The 14453-nt window shown below is 52.0% G+C and overlaps 1 protein-coding gene across 1 annotated transcript in view; it reads left to right on the top strand.

The window, feature by feature from the left end:
* RIOK1 (RIO kinase 1) overlaps positions 1 to 14453 on the top strand; it is a 113334-nt gene that overhangs the window by 95061 nt on the left and 3820 nt on the right. The window contains exons 10-11 of the mRNA XM_045758172.2: positions 467 to 678; positions 1007 to 1175. Of these exons, the coding sequence (XP_045614128.1) occupies positions 467 to 678; positions 1007 to 1175 (381 nt within the window). The remainder of the gene's footprint in view (positions 1 to 466; positions 679 to 1006; positions 1176 to 14453) is intronic.

Below are 14453 nucleotides of genomic sequence, written 5' to 3'. Positions count from 1 at the left end.
TAGACACCAGTAGCAGCAGATGTACAATTTATATAATGAATGTAAATGACAAAGAAATTAACATATGATAAACAATGTGAAACTATATAACCTTGAAGGAAAATGATGCATGAAATACTTCTGCACTTTTATATATATATATATATATACTGTACAGTACAGTACATGTATTTGCAAGAATATGTTGAAATAGACACAAAAGTGCTCAAGTATTTCAAGTTTCTTTTTCTTTAGTGGTCAAACATTTTCAATTTATGTAATTTTAATTTTTGTTTTCTTAGATTTCTAACATTTAATAGAAATTTAAGTTAATGTTGACTTTTTGTGAAATATCATGCATGTTCAGTAAGAACATAATGTTCTAAAAGTCAAACAACAGATATAGAGTGCAGAAATAGTGCCACACTGTATGATATTTTCATTGATCTCTTGTAGAGGTTAACATCACCACTTTTGTTTCCCCTAGAATATTTCCGTAAAAAGGGAGTACCTACCATGACGGTCCACGAGTTATTCAACTTCATTGTGGATCAAACGGTAACGTCCCAAAACCGTGACGAATATTTGGAGAAGATGAAGACCTTGGCTTCTTCTCGACCAGTTGGGGAAATGACTAATCAGGAGCAAGTTGATGAGGAAGTGTTTAAGAATGTCTTCATTCCTAAAACCCTGGATCAGGTCAGTGTAATAAGTTTAGTTTTTTCAGATCTTCTCATTAGCACCATGGGCTTTTATTATTCAAAAATTTTGTATACGGTGATAGAAAGTTTTAAAATTATGGCAAGAAAAGTGTTATGTCTCCGAGTCAAATGGCAATTTTCCTGAAATTGTCTTAAGTCGGGGTTAGAAATGTAGTATATGGTCCAGCATATGTAGAATGCTAAAGAAAATTCATGGAAGAGTTTTACAGTAAATAGTTGAAATTACTTGGAGTGTTTGTGTCATCTTTTTCATGCAATATATATTTTGTGCCATTCATAACAGTTCAATTTTTGTCAATTTGCAGGTAATTGACTTTGAGCGTGATTTTGAGCAGCTGAAAATGGGTGAGAAGACGGTTAAAGACATTCCCTATCATAACGTGTTAGGGTTCAAGAAGGATCTCACAGGACCAGAAGTGCCAGCTCATCTCCTGCCAAAGGATACATCAGATTCTGGCTCTGATGCATCTGAAGGTAAGTAGCATATTTGCATAATAAGATCTTGTTTAGGAATTGATCACTAGTTGCATATTTTGTTATTAAATGTTTTATTGCAGAGCTTTTGGGCTGAAGTATCCATGAAACATTAGAAAACTGAAAGTATTGGTAGTGCCCTGGGGCTCAGCCCCGATCCTCGGGGGTAAGGTTCCTGAGGTGGGGAAGGGGTTGCCTTGGGCCCCGTTGGACCTCGCTTGGGTTTTTGTACCCTCGTAGCGGGTCTTGGTGTTACGGGATGTGGGGTTCTGTTTTGCTTCCCTCTTGTATGAGTTGGATTTGGCGTCTATCCCTCCCCGGGTTCGGTTCTCTGACTCCGATGGTTCTTTGGTTCCGTCTTTCCGGAGGTTTCCGGCTTCTTGAATCCAGTCACAGTGGGTGTGGAAAGCTCTTGTGGCTTGCCTCCTGAGCGACCCGGATTTTGCTTGCGTGATGTATCTGCATTCCTTCGTGTATGGATCTTCATGTCCTTACTGGGTTCATTACGAAGTTCTGGAGTTGCCCTGGTTAGCAGACTGCCCTTGCCTCTCTTTGGAAGCGTTGTCTTCGGCGGTGTGTGCGTCATCTGTGCTGTTGAAGATGACGCACACAGGATGTAAGGATGTAATTTCGCATATTTTTGCTTCTTGGCTCGCATTTCGGCAGGCGGTGCTTGCTTCTTCCTTGGAATCTGCTTGGGCCCTGGCTCATAGATTATCTTCCCTTTTGTCCGTTGCTGTTTGCAGAGTCTGCAGTGATAGTGTCTGCAGGCAGGCTTCGGCTTGTTGCAGTCCTATGTCGGAATTGTTGGTCCTCTGGGGGCCTATTGGGGGGGGGGGGCGTCCTGGTGGGGTCGTGCCAGGGCTCTGGGTTCTTTCTCTCGTGGTATGCCAGTGGTGTCAGGTTTGGCGCCGGTGCAGCCTTCGGTGCCATCTGTTTCTGTTCGTTGTGGGGGTCGCCCTTTGAGCCGTTTAGGTGCTCGTAAGGTGTGTTGGCTCTTTCGCGTTTCGTCCCTTTGATGGGTTAGGTCTACTCTGGTTGCTCGTGCCCAGTCCCACGATTCGTGGGCCTTTCGGGTCGTTTCGTGTGGCCTGTGGTGTTGGGGTGGCTCTTCCTCCTCCAGGGGGGGGGGGGGTCAGGGCTGGCAGGGCAAGCCTCTTCTCTAGCGCTCTGTCAAGTCGTCTCGGAGTGGGTTCGCTTGGGCGTGGTCGAAATGTCCTCGTCCCTCGGGTAGATCTCCTGCCTGTTTCCAGTCTCAAAATGGGACTGCACAGACCTCCGGTTCATTGTGGAATTGTCTCATCTGAAACCATGGGTTTATTGCCTCTCCTTTCAGAGTATATGACTACTGTTCCAGGTCCGTCTTCCGTTGAGTGTCTCTGGATGGTGTCTCTGGACCTCCAGGACGCGTATTGCCACGTCCGGATTCATCAGCAGTTCAGGGACTGGCTCGGTTTTGTGGTGGGACGTCGAGGTTACCGCTTTCGTTGCCTTCCATTCGGCTTGATTCTGGCGCCTCGCGTTTTCACTCTCATTACTCGGGTCATGGTGGCCCGCTTGCGTCTGTTAGGTATTCGGGTTCTGGCGTACCTCGACGACTGGTTGGTTTGGGCTACCAGCCTGTCTGCGTGTCTGCTCGCCAAGGATTTGGTCCTTTCCCAGCGCGCCAGGTTCGGGTTTTTGGTGAACTGGCAGAAGTCCCATCTGGTTCCCTCTCAGGTTTGGTCTTGGCTGGGGCTTATGTGGAACGCTCAGACTGCTACCTTGTTTCTTTCTCTGGCGGTTCAGCTTCATCTGCGTTCCTGCCTCTGTATGTTTCTGAGGGGCTCCCGGGTAACGTGGCGGTTGCTCGAGGGTTTGTGCAGGAGCCTGAACTTTGCCATAATGGTCTACCCGCCGGGTCAGGTGTGGCCTCGTCGGCTCTTCTGGTTCCTTCGGGGACATCCCTTCCGACTCTCTCGCGACAGCTGGGTTCGGTCTCCGGGGGCATTGCGTCGGTTGCTGCGTTGCAAGCTTCCTCTTTGTGTTTTTCGGGGTTCGGTGCCTTGGCGCCTACCAGTGCCCTTGCTCGATGTGTTCACAGACATGTCTCTTGGCTGGGGCTATGTGACTAGTGCTTGCTCACCAGGCCAGCCAGGGGCAGTGGGTTCTGTCCCTCCGTCGGGCTCACAGCACGGTGCAGGAGTTCGCGGCTGTGTGGATGTCACTCCGGAGAATTCGACTCTCGCGGATCTATGGTCCGGCCCCATTATGACAGTTCCCTGGTGGTTCATTGCCTGAACCGTGGGGGTTCGATGCGGTCCTTGGGTCTTTGCAGCTGGTTGCTTTGGGTGACTCGTCTGCTGAGTTCTCGGGGTTTAGCTCTCCTGGCTGTTCACGTGCGGGGAGTGTCCAATGTCTTGGCCGATGGTCTGTCGCGTTTCGTTCCCATTTCCACAGAATGGACAGTCGACACCGACTCCGACTCCTTCCATTGGCTTTGCCAGACGTTTGGGCGCCCCGAGGTGGACCTCTTCGTGTCAGGCGTGGTCACTGCGCCTTCCCCCGTATGTAGCGCCCATCTCTGACTGCGGGCCGTCGGGGTCGATGCCTTTCGGCAGGACTGGTCAAGGTGGGGTTTCCTGTACCTCTTTTTTCCCGGTTCAGCTGTTGCTCTAGGTCCTGACTTGCTTGGAGACTTACCAAGGGAGAGTAGTCCTCTCCCTTGGTAAGTTCGTCTGCAGCAGTCTCCATTTTTTTCTTCCAAAGAATGAGACTGCTGCTTTCCGGAGGGGTCCGTTGGTTGTTGATGCTTGGTTGATTAGGCAGAGGGGAGGGGGGGATCATGTTTTGTGTCCGGTTGCGACCCTCCGCCGTTATTTGCACACCACGGCTTCTGTGTCCAGGGAAGAGCTTTGGGTTGATCCGGTTTCCATTCTTTCCTGTTCGCGGGTGCACGTCTCCCAGGTCGTCCGCAGGATTATTAAGACTAGCCAGCCTGCGGTCTATCCCTGTGCCTATGACGTTCGCAAGTTCATTGCTCTTGCCGCCGTCTATGGCAACATGTCCTGGGCTGACATTCGGGCGTGGGGATTTTGGCGGTCGGACAGGGTCCTAGCTGCTCATTATCTCGTTAACGTTCCTGGGCCTAGTTGGGCCTGTGTCGCGTTGGGTCGGCAGTTGCAGCCAGTTGTCTCGACTTGGAGTTGAGGAGTGAGCAGCGACTGCCTCCCGGGTAAATACCCTCTCATTTTCCTCTGTGGGTAGCTAGCCCCGGGAAGCCAACGGGACTCCCCCTAGAAAACCAGCGTTGAATGTAATGCAACGGCATTTTCTTGGTGAGACCCGGAGACTCCCTGGCATCCCTCCCTCCCTCTGGTCGGCGGTTTTTCGCATGTTTTGACATCCATCCATCCTCAGAACTGAAAGGTGGATAGCCGGCGCGGGGGTCTGGGGCTCCCCTTTTCCCTCCCGGGGAGGGGGAAGCTATGTAGACAGCAGTGCGGCAACGTGTGACGTCATGTTTATTTGCTAATTTTCGTTTAGGAGTTCTGTCCACTCATTTGCCTTTTGGTAGCAATAGTTTCACCAGAATTGGGGTTTTTGGGGTGCCTTCCTTTCTGGGTGCCAGATCTGGTCGATAGCAGACATAGAATGCTCCCAACCACACTGGGGTTTCTGTAGGCCATTGCTCCTCGTGCCTCTCTTTAGGGGGGCCAGGTTCTGGTACATGGTCCCCAGTAGGCAAGAACTCCGTGCATTGACTAATGGCAGAAAGTTATACATATCCATTCAGCCTGGACAGCTCTGGGAAGCCTCCAGGACTCGCCCAGAAAATGGCGTTTCATTACATACTATGCTGGTTTTTTCTTCACAGAATTATACATTTTTCTGATATACTCAAGAAATTGTAATACTCAAGAAATTGTTCACAACTTTTGTTAGACCAATGCTGGAATATGCATCAGTTGTACGGTGCCCATATCTTAAGAAGCACATCAACAAACTAGAAAAGGTGCAAAGACATGCCACAAAGTAAATAATAAATAAATAAATAAATAAATGTTTATTTAGGTAAGGTACATACATACAAGAGATTTTACAAAGAATGATGGATTTATAGATAGGGCTAGTACATACAATGCCTAAAGCCACTATTATGCAAAGCGTTTCGGGCATGAAAAAATTAAATGACTAAAGCTTAATACTAATTGAGCATAAAGAATAAAATGAGTTTAGAACAAATAAAAAAAAAGAGATAAAAAGGGGGAACATGGCTGAAAAAGCAGCACAAATACAATTAGGTCGACAAACAGCGTCGTTTAAAAAAAACAGACATGGGTTGACAATAGAGGGGTCAGGTAGGTTACAGGGAATTTATTAGGTATAGCTTCGTTTTTATCTTAAACTGGTTGAGAGAGGTACAGTCTTTAACATGGTTGGAAAGGTCATTCCACATTCTGGGTCCCTTGATTTGTGGAGCATTTCTAGTTTGATTAAGTCGTACTCTTGGAATATCAAAACTGTATTTATTTCTGGTGTGGTGCTCATGGGTTCTGTTACAACCTTCTATGAAGCTTTTGAGGTCAGGATTGGCATTACAGTTCAGCGTTTTATATATGTATAATACACATGAGAGAATGTGCAGTGCCTTAATATCTAACATATTCAGAGATTTGAGTAGGGATACCGAGTGAAGTCTGGGGCCAGAGTTGGATATTGTCCTAATAGCAGCTTTGTGTTGGGTAATTAGAGGACGTAAATGATTTTGGGTAGTAGAACCCCAAGCACAAATACCATAGTTGAGATATGGATAGATGAGGGAGTAATAGAGAGTCACCAGGGCAGGGCGGGGTACATAATATCTGATCTTAGAAAGAATGCCAACAGTTTTTGAAACTTTTTTTGATATATTTTGAATGTGTCCCTGGAAATTCAGCTTGTGGTCAATGAGAATGCCAAGGAATTTGCCATCTAATTTGTTACAAATTTGGGTATTGTTTATTTTGAGATTTATTTGATTAGAGGATTTATTGCCAAACAGAATATAGAAAGTTTTGTCAATGTTAAGGGTGAGTTTGTTGGCAGTTAGCCAAAGATGGACTTTATTTAGCTCAGTATTTACTGTGGCATTTAGAGCAAGGGGGTCAGGACTGGAGTAAATGAAGGTTGTCGTCAGCAAATAGAATTGGTTTGAGGTGTTGGGAGGCATTTGGAAGGTCATTAATGTAGATGAGAAAGAGGAGAGGGCCAAGTATGCTGGCCTGAGGAACACCAATGTTGATGGGTAGGGTGGGAGAAATTGAATTATTCACAGAAACATACTGGAGCCTGTCAGTAAGGTAAGATTTGAGGTATTGCAGGGAGTGTCCTCTGACTCCATAATGATGTAATTTAAGAAGGTTTTGGTGGTTGACAGTGTCAAAAGCCTTACGCAGGTCCACAAATAACCCAACAAAGAACTCATTTTTATCAAGAGCTGCATAAATCAAGTTAATCATACTAATAAGTGCATCGTTAGTTCTTTTTTTGGGTCTGAAGCCATATTGGCAAGAGCTAAGTATATTGTGTTTGGCTAGATAAGAGTAAAGCTGCTTGTAGATTAGTTTTTCAATATTTTTTGACAAGTTAGGCAGGATTGATATAGGTCTGTAGTTGTTAGCATCTGTGTGATCACCACATTTGTGTACAGGGGTTACTCTCGCTTTTTTTTTTTAGAATATCTGGAAAGGTTTGGAGTTCAAGTGACTTGTTGAAGAGCAATGCAATAGCAGGGGCTAAAGATCTGGAGGGTTTTTTGTAAATTAAAGTTGGTATCTCCTCAAGGGTACTAGACTTGGTTTTAAGGGAAAGGATTATCTCATTGACGTCAGTGGAATTAATAGGCGTTAGGTACAGAGACTGTGGATAGTTACCTGTAAGATAGTCCTTAACATCAGTACTGGAAGATGGAATATCATTTGCAAGGGATGACTCAATGGAAGAGAAGAACCTATTGAACTCAATAGCAGAATCAGAGGCTGAAAGCTGACCATCGTTATTGGACAGGAGTGTTGGTTTGTTATTTAAAATCTTCTTTGATCCCAATATTTGTGGAATTGTGCTCCAATTTTTTTTATGTTGCTCTTTATTTGGGTAAATTTATATTCGTAGAATTTAGTTTTGGCTCGTCTAATTATCTTGGATAGCAATAACGAGTAATTCTTTGAGAATTCTTTGGAGACAATTCCTAACCTATACTTCTTCTCAAGGTCATGATTTTTATTAATGGATTTAAGTATTCCCTTTGTAAGCCAGGGATTGTTAAGCCTTTTGTTTGTGACTTTTCTGGGGGGAGCCCCGTCGGCTCCCCGGAGCTATCCCAGGCTGATATGCTAATGTCAGACTTTGGCATCAGTCATGTGTATGGAGTTCTTAGGCCTACCGGGGACCACGGCCAGAACCGGGCCCCCTCAGAGAGGCAAGGGGAGCAATGTCCTATAGAAGCCCCCGTGTAGTTGGAAGCATTCTATGTCTGCCATCGACCGGAACAGGCACCCAGAAAGGTAAGCGCCCCAAAACAAACCCCTATTCTGGTTAAAATTGCTACCTAATACCGAACTAGTGGATAGAACTCCCCAACCGAAAACAAGCAAATTAGTGTGACGTCACACACTGCCGCGCCGCTGTCTGCGCAGCTCCCCCCTCCCCGGGAGGGGGAAGGGGGAGCCCCAGACCCCCCGCGCCGGCTACCCACACCTCAGTTCTTGAGGCTGATGCTATTGGCGGTGGTCGTGTGCTCTGGCTCCGGTGTCGCTACTGCACTGTGCTTTGAGTGTGGTGTTAGTTTTGTGGGTGCGAGAGCCAGGAGTTATCTTCAGTACTCGGGCTGCATGCGCCTAGGGCTGCCTTCCCTAGGTGCCCTGTAAGTACTGCCCTTGGGGCTTGGGGCCACCTTCCACAGGCTCCTCGGGGTCTGCCTCTGCTGGTCCGTTTTACCTTTCGGTTTTTCGGCCGCCTGTTGGGCTCTTGGGTGTTCTGTTCTCCCTTGTTACCGGCAGGTAAGAGGCAGTTTGCACTGGTAGGGGCGCAGGGTGCTGCTCAGCTTGTAATTCCCGACATCGCGGCCGGCTCTGTTCCTTGGGGTTCGCTGTCCTCTTGCGGGGTTTTGTTTTTCTTTTTGTTTTTTGCCTGGTGGGGGGTTCTGTCATTTTATTCAGTTTGTTTTTGCCCTTCCACTGTTCTCCTCGGTGGCGCCCCCTGCTAGGTCCCCGTGAGTGTACACGTCCCTGGGGTTCAGCTTTAGAAGTTTGCTTGGTAGTTTTGGGCGCCGGTTTGCAGCACCCTGCCTGGGACTACCTGAGCGCGAGTCCTCTTAAAGTAAACGCTCAGGACCCTGGGAATCCCCTAGGGGGCGCGTGGGTCCGATGGATGTGACCCCGGAGTCCCCACTCGCTGTGTGCGAGTTTGAGGGTTGCTCGGTCCCCTTGTCTCAGGGTGACCCTCATTGTTTTTGCCTCTGCCACGCTGCCTGTTGGGTCGGTGGTACTTTCGACCCTGAGTCCTGTGAGTGTTGCTGCTTGCTTGTGACTCAATTTACCCAATCCTCTGATGATTCTATTCGGGTACAGGCGGCACGTGCGTTGCAGTCTAGGTTTCGTCTGTTGCAACGCGCTCGGTTGGTTGCTTCCCCGGATGCCCCGGGGCTGCCCCGCTTTGCTTTTCGAGACCCGGACTTGGGGGTGGGGGTCGCTTCGATCCTGGTTCAGTCCGCACCTCCTCGTCCTTCCCCTTCTGTTCGTTCTGGTCCCCCGCCCCTGCTTCCGGCCCCGAAGCGTCTGAGGGTTTCGGGGTCGGAGCAGGGGTTACTTGATCTCGAGACTCGGGCAGCTTCGGGGGTTGCCCCTTCCGGGGGGGCGGCAGAGGCATTCGAGTCTTGTCTCCCGGCCGAAGCTTCAGGGTCTGACCAGTGGGCCCCCCTTCCTCCAGCTTTTCCGGCTGCTCCGTCCTTGTCTTGTGGGGTCGGGGCTTGGGGAGAGGACTCGGCCTCGGGTCCTGTGGTGACGGACCTCGAGGCTGGGGAGGGGCTGACGTGGGGGCCTTGGGCCCCGCTGGACCCCGCCTGGGTTTTTCTTCCCACTGAGCGGGGCTTATTGTTACAAGGAGTGGGGTTTTCTTTCCCCCCCTCTGCGTACGAGTTGGATTTGGTGTCGGCCCCTCCCCGGGTACGGTTCCGTGTTCCCCCGGGTACGTCGGTTCCGTCCTTCAGGAGGTTTTCGGCTTATCGCATCCAACCTGGTGTGGTGCGCGCGGCCTTTGCAGCTTACCTCCTGCGTGACCCGGATTATGCCTCGGAAATGGATCCGTCCACGTTCAGGTTTGGGACTTCGTTCCCTTTCTGGCTCCGTTACGAGGTTCCGGAGTCATCCTGGCTAGCAGACTGCCCCTTGTTTGGTCTGGATTCCTGGCATTCCTTCTGTCGTTCCCGCACGCTGGAGTGGCGGGAAGCTTCCACGGTGCTTCAGGTTTTCCTGGGGGGTGAACTTGAGTACCTGAATGAGTGCTTGTTTGCCCCTGCCCTTCCCCGCGATGTGGGCGTTATTCAGCTCCATGTGCAGGTTCCCTCCCTTTCGGCGGCGCTTGTGGCGGAGGACTTGCGCGCTCGGGGCCTTTTGTGTTCGGCCTTGCGGTTCTTTTCCCTCCTGGAGCTGTCTTCGGATTGGCTCGTGGAGGATGTGGGGACGCTTGGGTCCGTCCCGGGGTCCGGCACCTTGTCCTCGGCTGCGCGTTCGTCGGCTGCCTTGTTGAAGCTGTTCACGCCGATTTTGCGGGATGCGGTTTCCCTGTTCTATGCTTCCCGTCTCGCGTGTCGGCAGGCGGTGCTGGGTTCCTCCGTGGAATCTGCTTGGGCTCTGGCTCTTAGGCGTTCTTCACCTTTTTGTCCTCTCCTGTTTGGGGAGTCGGCCGTGGCGCAGTTTATTCAGGCTGCGTCGGCGGCTTGTCGTCCGATGTCGGACTTGTTGGTTTTCCGGGGGTCCCGGGGTGGGTCTTCCCGGAAAGGTCGTGCCAGGGCTCGGGGTTCCTCTCGTCGTGGTAGGCCTCTGGTGTCAGGTTTGGGGTTGGCTCCTCCTGCGGACCCTCCCTCGTCTGGTCGGCGCGGTGTTCGCGCTGTGCGGGGTTCTGGGTCTCGTAAGGGTCGCCGGCCCTTTCGCGGTTTGCCCCTTTGACGGGGCGATGGGGGGGCGGCTTGCGCTGTTCGCCCGCGCCTGGTCCCACAATTCGTGGGCCTTTCGGGTCGTGTCTCGCGGCCTGCGGTGGCGTTGGGTGGCCCCTCCCCCCTTTGGGGGGTCGGGGCTGGCGGGGCAGGCTTCTTCCCCTGCGCTCTGTCGAGTCGTCTTGGAGTGGGTTCGCTTGGGCGTCGTCGAAACGACGTCGTCCCTCAGATGGGTTTCCCGTCTGTTTCCGGTTCCGAAACGGGACTGCGCGGACCTGCGGTTCATTCTGGACTTGTCCCGTCTGAACCCCTGGGTTCATTGCCCCTCCTTTCGGATGACTACGCTGTCTCAGGTTCGGCTCCTCTTGGAGCCGGGTGCTTGGATGGTGTCTCTGGACCTCCGGGACGCTTATTGGCATGTCCCGATTCATCCGCGGTTCAGGGACTGGCTCGGTTTTGTAGTGGGGCGTCTGAGTTACCGTTTTCGTTGTCTCCCGTTCGGGTTGAACCTGGCACCTCGCGTGTTCACACGCCTTACACGGGTTGTGGTGGCTCGTTTGCGTCTCCTAGGTGTTCGGGTGTTGGCCTACCTCGACGACTGGTTGGTTTGGGCTCCCAGCCAGTCAGCTTGCTTGCTAGCCAGGGATTTGGTTCTTTCCCAGCTCGCCGGGTTCGGGTTCTTGGTGAACTGGAGGAAGTCCCATCTGGTTCCCTCTCAGGTTCGGACTTGGCTGGGTCTCGTGTGGGACTCTCGGACCGCCTCCTTGTCTCTCCCTCCGGAGTCTCTCCTGCGGCTGCGGTCCCGCCTTCGTCTGTTTCTGGAGGGCCCTCGGGTCACCCGGCGGTTGCTCGAGGGGCTGTGCGGGAGCCTGAACTTCGCGATGGTGGTCTACCCGCCGGGTCGGGTTTGGCTTCGACGGCTGTTCTGGTTCCTTCGGGGTTCCCCCTTCCGCCTCTCTCGCGATCGCAGAGTTCGACCCCCGGGGGACTTGCGTCGGTTGCTGCGTCACCGGCTTCCTCTTCGGGTTTTTCGGGGTTCAGTGCCTTGGCGCCTACCCGAGCCCTCGCTCGATGTGTACACGGATGCGTCGTCTCTCGGCTGGGGTTTTGTGACCAGTGCTCACCAGGCCGGCCAGGGGCGTTGGGATCCGTCCTTCCGTCGAGCTCACAGTACGGTGCGGGAGTTCGCGGCAGTGTGGTTTGCTCTGGGGAGGATTCGGGTGGCCCGCGGATCGACGATTCGGCTCCATTCGGACTGCTCTCCGGTGGTTCATTGCCTGAACCGCGGGGGTTCGATGCGGTCCTTGTCTCTTTGGGGTTGGTCGCTTCGGGTGACTCGTCTGCTGAGTTCTCGGGGTTTGGCTCTCCTGGCGGTTCACGTACGGGGCGTGTCCAACGTCTTGGCCGACGCCCTGTCTCGCTTCGTTCCCCTCTCCACGGAGTGGACGGTCGACGACGGGTCCTTCCGTTGGCTTTGCCAGACGTTCGGGCGCCCCGAGGTGGACCTCTTCGCGTCGGCGTGGTCGCGGCGTCTTCCCGTTTATGCGGCGCCCTTCCCCGATTGCGAGGCCGTCGGGGTCGATGCCTTTCGGCTCGACTGGTCGAGGTGGGGGTTCCTGTACCTCTTTCCCCCAGTTCGGCTGTTGCTCCAGGTCCTGACTCGCTTAGAGACTTACCAGGGGAGAGTTGTCCTTCTGGCCCCTTGGTGGCCGGCCCAGCCTTGGTTTCAGGCGCTGGTTGCTCGGTGTCCGAACCCGAGGGTTTTTCCCGCGGCTCCGCCTCTTTCAGCAGATCGGGCCGGTACGTCACGTAGCTGGTTCGATCTTCTCCTCGAGTCTTCGCGTATGGTTTTTTTGACTCGAGTCTATCATCATCTCTATGGTGATCAGGTGGCCTCCTTGTTGGTGTCCCACCTGAGGGCTTCTTCTCGGCGGCAGTATGAAGTTTCCTGGCGGTCCTTCCGTTTCTTTTTGCGTCTTCGTCGTGTTAGCTCCTTGTCTGTTCGGGTGGTCTTGTCCTTCCTCTCGTGGTTGTTTCAGGACCGTCATCTTATGCCTAACACTGTCGCTTCGTATCGTGCGGCGCTGGCGGAGCCGCTTCAGCTTGCTTTCGGTATCGATGTTACGTCTGCGCCGTTTCGCAAGCTGTCTCGTGCATTGTTTCACCTCCGGCCTGCTCATGCGTCGCCTGAGCCGTCCTGGTCTTTGGACAGAGTGCTCGCTTTCCTTTCATCTCCTCGTTTCGTTGTGGCCCCTTCGGTCCAGGATTGTTTTTCCAAGGCACTTTTCTTGTTGGCTTTGGCCTCTGGGGGTCGGGTAGGGGAGCTTCATGCTCTCCTCCGGCGCAGGGGTTTCTGCTCTTTTGGTCGTGGTGATAGTTTTGTTCGTTTGCTGCCGTCTCCTTCTTTTCTGGCGAAGAATGAGACTGCTGCGTTCCGGAGGGGTCCATGGGTGGTTGATGCTTGGTTGGTCAGGCCGGGGGTGCATCATGTTTTGTGTCCGGTTGCGGCGCTTCGCCGTTATTTGCGCGCCACAGCTTCTGTGTCCGGGGACGCGCTGTGGGTTGATCCGGTTTCCCTTCTTCCCTGTTCGCGGGTTCGGGTCTCTCAGGTCGTCCGCAGGGTTATTAGGTCTAGCCAGCCTGCGGTCTATCCCCGTGCCCATGACGTTCGTAAGTTCGCGGCTCTTGCTGCCGTCTTTGGGAATATGTCTTGGTCTGATATTCGGGCGCGGGGATTTTGGCGGTCGAACAGGGTCCTGGCTGCTCGTTACCTTGTGAATGTCCCTGGCCCTCGTCGGGCCTGTGTTGCTTTGGGTCGGCGGTTGCAGCCAGTTGTCTCGGCTTCGAGTTGAGGGGTGAGCGACGACCGCCTCCCGGGTAAGTCCCTCTTTTTCTGTCTGTGGGTAGTTAGCTCCGGGGAGCCGACGGGGCTCCCCCCAGAAAACCAGCGTTGAATGTAATGAAACGCCATTTTCTGGGTGAGTCCCGGAGGCTCCCCGGCATCCCTCCCTCCCTCCGGTCGGCGGTTTTTCGCGTTTTTGACATCCAGCCTCAAGAACTGAGGTGTGGGTAGCCGGCGCGGGGGGTCTGGGGCTCCCCCTTCCCCCTCCCGGGGAGGGGGGAGCTGCGCAGACAGCGGCGCGGCAGTGTGTGACGTCACACTAATTTGCTTGTTTTCGGTTGGGGAGTTCTATCCACTAGTTCGGTATTAGGTAGCAATTTTAACCAGAATAGGGGTTTGTTTTGGGGCGCTTACCTTTCTGGGTGCCTGTTCCAGTCGATGGCAGACATAGAATGCTTCCAACTACACGGGGGCTTCTATAGGCCATTGCTCCCCTTGCCTCTCTGAGGGGGCCCGGTTCTGGCCGTGGTCCCCGGTAGGCCTAAGAACTCCATACACATGACTGATGCCAAAGTCTGACATTAGCATATCAGCCTGGGATAGCTCCGGGGAGCCTCCGGGACTCACCCAGAAAATGGCGTTTCATTACATTCAATGCTGGTTTTTTGTAAGCATAGGACAGTGGGTGTTATAAAGGCTAAGAGTGGCTCCCAGAGCTGAAGGACAAGAGCTACGAGGAGAGATTAGATGCATTAAATATGCCAAAACTAGAAGATAGAAGGAAAAGAGGTGATATGATCACTATGTACAAAATAGTAACAGGAATCGATAAAATTGATAGGGAAGAGTTCCTGAGACCTGGAACTTCAAGAACAAGAATTCATCGATTTAAACTTAACTAAATAAAGCTGGCAAAGAAATATAAGAAACTTCACTTTTGCAAAGAGAGAGTGGTAGACGATTGGAACAAGTTAGGTGAGAAGGTAGTGGAGGCCAAAACCGTCAGTAATTTCAAAGCGTTATATGACAGAGTACTGGGAAGACAGGACACCAGAGGTGTAGCTCTCCTCCAGTAACTACACTTGGGTAATAGCTGCAAGGGCTCTGCATTTCTGGCCTTTCTTGGGTTTAGAGTGCCTTTTAGCACAGGGTATTTTTCTTGCTCATACCTTTTGCGGTTGTGGGCTCGGGCTCGTCAATTTGCTTTGGCCTTTCAGGTGTTGGTGACTGTCTGGATGGCCTGGCTGCAGCCATGTTGTTGTTT

This window comes from Procambarus clarkii, chromosome 58 (assembly GCF_040958095.1).
Source record: "Procambarus clarkii isolate CNS0578487 chromosome 58, FALCON_Pclarkii_2.0, whole genome shotgun sequence".
In the NCBI taxonomy this organism is placed as follows: domain Eukaryota; kingdom Metazoa; phylum Arthropoda; class Malacostraca; order Decapoda; family Cambaridae; genus Procambarus; species Procambarus clarkii.
This window is presented reverse-complemented; position numbering and strand designations above follow the sequence as displayed.